This window comes from Orycteropus afer, unplaced genomic scaffold (assembly GCF_000298275.1).
Source record: "Orycteropus afer afer isolate SDZICR_OR568_19922 unplaced genomic scaffold, OryAfe1.0 scaffold00382, whole genome shotgun sequence".
In the NCBI taxonomy this organism is placed as follows: Eukaryota; Metazoa; Chordata; class Mammalia; order Tubulidentata; family Orycteropodidae; genus Orycteropus; species Orycteropus afer.
This window is the reverse complement of record NW_006921969.1, coordinates 2,585,556-2,595,464: the sequence shown is the minus strand read 5'-3', so window position 1 is coordinate 2,595,464 and position 9,909 is coordinate 2,585,556. Positions and strand designations below refer to the sequence as shown.

The following is a 9,909-nucleotide window of genomic DNA, read 5'->3' as shown; positions in this document are numbered from 1 at the left end:
TGATACTGCCTCGGAAACCCAAGGAGGGGTCGCTATGAGTCGGGTTTGACTCGACGGCACATAACAACAACAACAACAACAATCCAAGCTTTAATGGGTATGAAGAGATAATATGTGTGAAAATCCTTTAGAAAGTAGAACATGATTACTTTAAAGTAATTTTTAAATTTAATTTTTACTAAGACATTTGCTATGGTATTATTCATTAATAGCTACTTTAAAACAAAATTCACTGCTATAATGCTTATAGTTCCTGTTTTTAAAAAATGAGTTATTGAAAAACAAAACTGGGAAGTCTAGAGTTGATAGAATTCTTATGACTTCAAGCATGCAGCGACCTCTAGTGTCCTGTTTGTAGAAAGAAATCATTCCTCTAATTGTTAAATTTTGGAGCCCCAGGACAGGTCAGAACCTTGATTTTTATTGCTGATTTATCTCTCCATTTGTACCATGTTGAAATTAGAGATCGTGAGTGTGACTTTTTGTAAACCTAATGTACCATGCAAATGCAGATCTGCTGCAAATGTTAATCTTTATTGTAAGATTAATGGAGAAAACAAGTTTGAATTCTGGATAGTCATTTTCTTTAGGTATATATTAAAGGATTGCATTTTAAATTCCATCCTGCAGGCTTGCCATATTTCATAAATACTGATATTTTACTATCAATGGAATGAATAGTTTTCAGTATAAAATTAATAAGAGCTCAGGTACTGGAGTTAGACTAACTTCAAGTCCATACTATATCTCTAAACAGTAACCTGACTTTGTAAATTACTTAAACTTCTCTGTGCCTTGTTTTCTGCATCTGTCAAAAGGCTTTTTGGGAAGATTAATGACAAATTCCATGCCAAACATTTAGCACAGTACCAGACCCATAATGAGCACTCACTAAGTGTTGTCTATTATTAGAGCTCATTATTATTATTTTGTTCAATGTACATTTTGAGGACTTTGATTTCCTTTTTTTGTTAGCTTTTGCCATTATAAGTATGTTTATAATAAAAGAACTATCAGAATATGGATAAAATCCATGAGGAAAAAAAGATAATCAGATAGTAACTAATTTATTATGAAATGTGTGAATAGTTTTTAAATCATAGTTGAGAGGTTTAGGCTCAAACTTTATTTATTCAGTAACTTTGCTGTCAATTTTACACACTTTCCAAGGAGAAATGAACCAATATATTTTGTCTCCTTATGAATCCAGGAAGAAGAAGAGAGCTGTCATTATGATGGTGACAGTGGTGGCTCTCTTTGCTGTGTGCTGGGCGCCTTTCCATGTTGTTCACATGATGGTTGAATACAGTGAGTTCTTGTCATTCTTATTTAGTGGAAGTTCTAGTTCATTTCTTGCTAGCATGGACAATGACTTATTAAAATTTATTTCTCTTTAATTGGGGACTTAAACATTTAGTATTTTTCTTTAACATTTTCAAGACCACCATATCATTATATCATTACATGGTATATAATTATGTATGACTATGAATAAATCTTAATAATTATAGAAGATAAACAAAGCTTTTGAGATGCTTCTCCCATGCTATTCCTCTGAAGCCTTATGCTCATTTATAAATTTGGAGAGATGTGACATCCTTATTTAGACACTTTACTTGAACAACATGAATTTAATAATATCTAGGATTTCAGTCAGACCAGAAGTGTATTCCCTCTGATACCCAGGCTCTTAACATTGCTCTTAGTATGACTGTATCACAAATGAACATTTCAAAAGGAAGTACTTAGGCCAGTTTACATGAAGCTTGAAGTTGCCAGGCACCTATACCATTAAAAGCCTAGATTCTCTGAGAATGAAAACTCATCACAGAGGTTGTTTTTATTCAGATGTCAGATGTCTCTTCCTAAAATGGCCTTGAGCATTATTCACACTTTTAACCACTTTTAACCAGTATAAGTCTTAGATAAAGAGAGAAGATAAACAGAAGTTTTATGTTTTGCTTCTTAGAACAAATATGAATTTTAAAGTATTCTTTTATTTCAGGTAATTTTGAAGAGGAATATGATGATGTCACAATCAAGATGATTTTTGCTATTGTGCAAATCATTGGATTTTCCAATTCCATCTGCAATCCCATTGTTTATGCATTTATGAATGAAAACTTCAAAAAAAATTTCCTATCTGCAGTTTGCTATTGCAGAGTAAATGAATCTCTATCTCCAGCACGAAGACATGGCAATTCAGGAATTACAATGAAACAGAGGAAAGGAAAGTTTTCCCGGAAAGAAAATATAGTAGAAGAGACCAAAGGAGAAGCCTTCAGTGATGGCAACATTGAAGTCAAATTGTGTGAGCAACCAGAGGAGAAGAAAAATCTCAAACGACATCTTGCCCTGTTTAGTTCTGAACTTTCTGAAAATGCAGCTTTAGGCAGTGGACACTGATTGTAATGATGCCTTCGCTTCATGATTGATGCCATTCCCATTGGAATCTGTACAGCAAATTATTATGGACAGAGGCTAGAGACTCTTTCTAAATTATCTCATGCTGCCAAGAAGGAAACAAATAATGTTTTCATAAAATGTCATAGAAATATGACATTATACATGGAAATAAAATTTTGAAAAATTAGTAAATGATCCTTGTAAGTTATAAAAAGCAGAGTTTTTTTCTTTTAATATTGTACAGAAATAAATGTTCTTGGCTGCCAGTTTTCCCCATACATAATCAATGTAAGGTGTCTTTCTATGTATTTGATAAATTGTACAAGAAATTAACTTTAAAATTATGTCTTCTTTCTTTAATAAATTTAATAGTTTAATACAATGATGAAATGATTAGTGCACTGTCGAAGTCAGATGAAAGAGTCACATATAAGATCTGTGACATATCAGAAAGTCAAAGAAGTTGGAGAGGCAGCCAAGTGACAGCTTAATGAATGAGACTTCGAGCTAGGTTTGAGCTTCTAAAAGCCCTGCCAATTATCACAGCTATGATGACCATCAAGTCGTTTAACACCTTGGAGCCTCTATTCCATCCTATGTAAACTGGAGGTGATACTTCTTATAATTCATGAAGTTGTCGTGAGAACAAAATGAGACATGAATGGAAAAACACTGTATTTTAAAGCACCTTCAAACCCTGAAGCTGTTCCAAGACTTATCTTTCTGTGTTCTTTTACTTTCTGGGACTTGTCCAACTTTCACCTCATGCTTCTTTGTACCAGGTTTCTCTAATCAAAAGAAGAAAGTTTCTGAGATCCTTACTTGTGGGCTGATTGTAATATATTTGGATGAATTTAACTATCTCACATAGTTATATTTTAATCCCTTTATATTCACTAGTAGGATAAGACTTTTTCTTATGTAAGGCCTTTTGGAGTCTTGAGTGTTGTGAATGGTTAAGCAGTCGGCTGTTAACCAAAATGCTGGTGGTTCAAATCTACTGAGAGGCACCTTGGAAGAAATGCCTGGTGATCTACTTCCAAAAAGAGCAGCCATTGAAAACCCTATGCAGCATAGTCCTCCTCTGGTATACATGGGGTCACCATGAGTCAGAACTGACTCAATGGAAACTGGTCAGAAAGGATGTTTAAGTGTAGTTGGTAGATGGGAAGGAGGACCAAGTCTAAGTCCACAAAGAAATTAAAATGTGCCCAAGGCTGACCTCAAAGAGAGCTGGGTTTCATAAATCTCACTTAAACCCAAACAATCTCTCTTCAATCCTCTCATCTTATCCCAAATGTCATGGATTCAGAGATCATCACAGTGCCCTCTTACTCCCTCTTCAACATCTGAGATTCCTCAAATTCCTCACAGCCTCATGACCTACATGTTTTTCTGCTTTTAATTTTCTAGAAGTTACTCTGCCAGCTATATAATAGAAAGAAATAAAATTAAAAAAAAAAAAATCTCACGATATTTCATTTGTGGGGATACAAATTTTGGGAACCAGAGAATTCAAGCACTACTGGTATCTTTTAAGTTAACAACCAACCAACTCATTACCATCAAGTTCATTCTGATTCATAGCAACCCTATAGGACAGAGTAGAACTTCGTCACAGGGTTTCCAAGGCTATAATCTTTATAGAAGCAGACTGCTACATCTTTCTCTCACAGAGAAGCTGGTAGATTTGAACTGCCATCCTTTTGGTTAGCAGCCCAGTGTTTGACCATTAAAATAAAAACCAAAAAAGAAACAAACTCACTGTTGTTGAATAGATTCGACTCATAGTCACCCATCCTTGGGTTTCCAAGGTGGTATCTCTAGGGAAGTCCAGTCTTCCTTCTGAGGAGTGGCTGGTTGGTTTGAACTGCCAGCCTTCTGGTTAGCAGTCAAATGCATTAGGCATTATGGCACCAGAGCTCCCATTAAGATGCAAATGTTTAAAATAACATGTGAGTCAATGTAAGAGTGGATGAAAAAGGCAAAGGAAACTAGGTGGTATTAGGAAAAATTTTCAATATGAGACAGGAATAGAAATAAAATGAAGAGAGGGGTAACTCATGTTTTTCTTTGTGTTGAAGGGAACTAATTATGGGTTATTTATATAAACTGTCTACCTGTTATGACTAGTTAACCTGTAGCCAGACAACAATTATAATTAAATTATTAAACCATCACAAATGGATCAGATTCACTGTTTTCAGTCATTCTTACTCAGTCAGCACACTCTTTCTAAATGTTGTATATGCATGCCTGAAATATGACTAGATGAAAATCAGATAAATTTTGACACTATTATTGACCATTTAATTATTAAGCTTTAGTTTAAAAATGCCTGAGCATTGAAGAGCTTGATCTAAAAAATATTTATGTATGAGCTAATAACTGAAGAATTTGCTATAAAATTTCCAGAAGCCCTGTGAAAAGATTTTTTTTTCCTTTTGCTTACATTGTAATTAATCTTGCTTTAGAAATAAAATTCAGTGCTTTTTTTTTTTTTTCTTTTAAGACATATAATCTCTTTGTTCTATTATAAAGGAATTGGGAAATTATTTGGAAGGGAAATATGATCTAATGCATTACTGAGAAAATCCTACTGTTAAGTCAAAGACACCCATACTGAGTCCAGCCAATAGCTTAAAACAGCTTACAAGTCCATAGAAGAGTTTACCTTGGATTTACAAAAGAAGTTCTCACTTACAACTCTTTTCTCTTCTCCCCCACTTCACCCCCCTTGAGTCTCTTAACCTTTCTGTTCTCCACCCAGGCATCTAATTGTTTCATTTTTTCTGGCTCAGCCTGCCAGTCATTTTGTTCTATCTGGCATTCCCTTCTATGATACCTGGAGTGAGAACTGTCACCTCCACACTACCTGTTCTAGACAAAGATTGGCTACTAGAAGCATAAAAACAAAACTCTCTTTTTCTTGTTGGATAAGAAATCCTACAAGGATTTATATCCCACCCTTCATTCTGTACTCCCACCCTTTACTGACACACGGTAAAATCCATCTTCCACTGAGATAGGGAAGAAAATGTGCTTATATCCAGGATATGTTAATCCAAAGCAGAATCTGATGCTATTGAAGAAGGAGTAAGCAACGCATTCATGGCCAGGGGCCCTCACTAATATAAAGCAGAGTTCAGCTGCCATGGGAAGAGAGACAGGAAATCTTCCTGTGCTGAGGGTCCTACAGTGAGTAGGAAGAAGAGTATGTCAACCACTGAGAAAGCAGTGAAAACACTGAGTATTTTCCATTCCAGAGGCTCAGACAAAGAAGAATGCTTAAGACTGGATCATAAGAACTGAGAAAAACATCTTGATCACCTCAGAAGCTTTGTATTGAATAACAAACAACAGTTGTCTACCTCTAGGAGTGAATCGTGAATGCAGAGAGAGAGAGAGAAATCCCCTGCAGGTGTGCAGGGACTGCTGAAAGCTAAAAGTAGAACAGGAACACTGAAATAAACTCTCCAGTAGTTCAGGCCTCATACTAAGCACAAGGTAGTTGACAGTCCACATTATAGGAATTTGAAGCTTATGATATGTTGAAGTAAGCGGCAACAAGAAAAACCCCACTCAGGAAACTCACTCATTAGATAAGAAAAAGCCTTTTTCCTCACTAATTGTGCAGAAAAAGAGGCATTTTTAGGACTTATGTATTTGCCTCAGTCTCTAATGTCCTTTCATACATAATGTTAAAATTCAATCAAAATTGCAATATACAAGCAAGAAAAAAAAACCTATTTTTCAAGAGGTAAAACAAATGGAACAAGAAATGGTTTATATATTGGAACTATCAGACAGGGAAATTGGAATAACTATTATTAATTTGTTGAATATTTAGTGGAACAGGTGGACAAGAAGCATTAACAGATGGGATGGAAATTATAAACAGATAAAATATTAAAATGTTAAATTAAAATATGGAAATGAGAAAAAATATCAAAGATGAAAAATGCCTTTGGTGAGTTTTTCAGCAAGCTGCACATGAATCAGTGAAATTGACTACAGGTCAATAGAAATTATTCTGACTTTAACACTAAGAGAAAAAGGAATGAAAAAGAAAAGAAGAACAAAGCAGTGAAGAGCTGTGGAATAATATTAAATGTTCTACCATCCCCAAGTAATCTAACATAGCTAATGTAATTTTAAAGTCCAAGATGAAGGAAGTGAGAATGAAATGAAGATTTTGATATGATAATTAATTTTTCAAAATTAAGGAAAAAATTAAAGATACAAAAATTCAGAGAAATCCAAGCAAGATAAATAATACACAAAATACCATCAGGCACATGATAGTCAAAGCTCTAAAAAACAAAATAGAAAAATATTGCAAGTGGCTCAAGAGCAAAAAAAGCTACATAGAGAGAAATAAAGAATAATTTGCTGACTTGCCATGAAAAATATGCAAGCCAGAAGACAATAGTGTGCTATCATTAAAGTACTAGGAAAAAATATCAGACTAGAATTCTAAACCCAGTTCATATATTTTTCAAAAATAAATGTGAAAAACTAAATATGAAATAAAATGTTGGTCCGAAAAAGACAAAGATGCTAAAAGAATTTATTGCCATTGGATTTGCACTACCACACACAAAAAAAATGTCAAAGAGGGTCCTTCAGGCAGAAAAATTTGATGCCAGATGGCAATTTGCATCTTGACAAAAGGTAAATTGCACTGAAGAAAAATAAAAGGTTTTATTCTTTCTTTTTTTTTTTAAAGAAAATGTCTAAACCAATATTTATATACATACACACACACACATACATATATATATAGGTACATATACACACAATGTATGTAGAAGTAAAAACACATGACAAAATAGTACAAATAATGAGAAAAGAAAATGAAAATAAATGTTAAAAGAGTTTTACACTACATGTGAATTGGTATGATATTGTTGAAAGTAAATTATGATAACTTAAGATGTATATTATGAACCCAAAAGCAACCACTTAGAAATTAATAAGGAAAATATTTATATATACTAACCTAATGAGATAAAATGAAATCACAAAAAGTGCTTGATCTGACAGTGTTCGGGAAAAGAGGGCAAACAACAACAAAGAGCAGAAGAAACACATAAAAAACAAATACCAAGATGACAAATATAAACCCAACCATCTCAATAATTACATAAAATGCAAATGGTCTGACATTCCATCTAAAATGCAGAAATTATCAGATTAGATAGAAAAACGAGCTCTAACTATATGCAGTATACAAAATATTCCAATTTAAATTTTAAAACGTAGACAGTTTGAAAGTAAAAGACCGAAAACTTTCATGTCATGAAATCAAAAGAAATTTGGCTCAGTTATATTAATATCAGAAAAGGCTGACATCAGAATAAGTTTTTATCAGGAATTTCATAAAGGTAAAGGAGGAAGAGTAAATTAGTAAAGAAAATGTAATCTTAAATGTTAATACCTAATAATTCAGCTTCAAACTACTTGAAGTAAAAATATATTGAACTGAACATGTGGCTTTTGTTGTTGTTGTTATGTGCCATCAAGTTGGTCCCGACTCATAGTGACCCCTCCTTGATTTTCTGAGGTGGTATCACTATGGAAGTAGATTGCCCAAGCTTCCTCCCGAGGAGTGGGTTGTTGTTAGGTGCCTTCAAGTTGGTTACTACTCATAATTATCTTAGGCACCACAGAGGAAACACTGCCTGGTTCAGCACCACCCTCACAATTGTTGCCATGCTTGGCACAATTATTGCCACCACCCTTGTCAATCAATCTCTTTCGGATCTTCTCCTTTTTCACTTACCCTCTACTTTACCATGAATGATATTCTTCTCCAGAGACTGTTCCCTCCTGATAACATGACCAAAGTACGAGAGAAAGTCTGGCCATTCTCACTTCTAAGAAATATCTGACTATACTTCCTCCTAGCCAGATTTGTTCATTCTTCTGGCAGTCCATGCTATATATAATATTTTTAACCAGCACCACAATTCAAAGTCATCAATTCTTCTGTAGTCCTCCTTATTCATTGTCCATTTTTCACATGCATATGAGGCCATTAAAAACACAGTGGCTTGGGTCAGACATACCTTAGTCTTCAAAGTGACATCTTTTCTCTTTAACACTTTAAAGAAGTCTTTGACAGAAGATTTGGCCAATGCAATAGGTCCTCTGTTTTCTTCACTACTGCTTCCATGGGTATTGATTATCGATTCAAGTAAAATGAAATCCTTGACAACTTCAATCTTATCACCATGTATCATGATGTTATGTATTGATCCAGTTGTGAAGATTTTCATTTTCTTTATGTTGAAATGTAATCCATACTGAAGGCTGTAGTCTTTGATTTTCATCAACAAGTGCTTCAAGTCATCTTCACGTTCAGCAAGTAAGGTTGTGCTATCTGCATATCACAACTTGTTAATGAGTCTTCCTCCAATCCTGATGCCTCATTCCTCTTCATATAGTTCAATTTCTTGAATTATTTGTTCAGCATACACATTGAATAAGTATGGTGAAAGGATACAACTTTGACACACACCTTTCCTGTTTTTAAACCATGCCCTATCTCTGTGTTTTATTCAAACAACTCCACCTTGGTCTATGTAGTTTCCTCGTGAGCACAATGAAGTGTTCTGGAATTCCCATTCCACAACATTATCTGTAATTCGTTATGATCCACAGTGGAATGTCTTTGTGTAATCAATAAAGCACAGGTAAACATCTTTCCAGTATTGTTTGCCAACATCCACCTGACATCAACAATGATATTTTTCATTCCATATCCTCTTCTGAATCTAGCTTGAATTTCTGGCAGTTCCCTGTCAATGTACTACTGCAACCACTTTTGAATTATTTTCAGTAAAGTTTTACTTATGTGTGATATTAACGATATTGTTTGATAATTTCCATGTTCTGTTGCATCAACTTTCTTTGGAATGGATACAAATACGGATCTCTTCCAGTTAGTTGGCCAGGTAGCTTTCTTCCACATATCTTGGCATACATGAGCCAGTGCTTTCAGTGTTGCAGCCATTTGTTGAAACATCTCAATAGGTATTCCACCAATTCCCAGAGCCTTGTTTTTTTGCCACTAAGAATAAATATAGACTAATCCATATTATAATTGAGTACTTTAATGTTCCTTTCTGAGTAGTTGAGAGAAGACACAAACAGTAAAGTAAGAATCTCGGAGAATTAAACAACATTATCAACCAACTTGATCTAAATGACATTTACAAAATACTCCATCCAACAATACCAGAATACACATTCTTTTCAACTGTACATGGCAAATTCATGAAGATAGACCATATTTTAAAATATTAAAATTATAGAGTAGAATTAAAATAGAAATAAATAATAATGAGCGATGTGGATAATCTCACAATAATACATGTCTAAATAACCTAAGGAAAAAATAAAAGCACAAGAGAAATTAAAAAAATATTTCTAATTGTGTGAAAATGGAAGCATATCAATTTATCAAAATATGTCAGACTCAGCTATGTTGTTGTTGTT

General features: G+C 34.1%; 1 protein-coding gene across 1 annotated transcript in view; it reads left to right on the top strand.

Moving 5' to 3' along the window:
* Positions 1–2,406, top strand: part of QRFPR (pyroglutamylated RFamide peptide receptor) — a 133,317-nt gene extending 130,911 nt beyond the window's left edge. The window contains exons 5-6 of the mRNA XM_007953267.2: positions 1,211–1,308; positions 2,006–2,406. Of these exons, the coding sequence (XP_007951458.1) occupies positions 1,211–1,308; positions 2,006–2,406 (499 nt within the window). The remainder of the gene's footprint in view (positions 1–1,210; positions 1,309–2,005) is intronic.
* Positions 2,407–9,909: the final 7,503 nt, after the last annotated feature.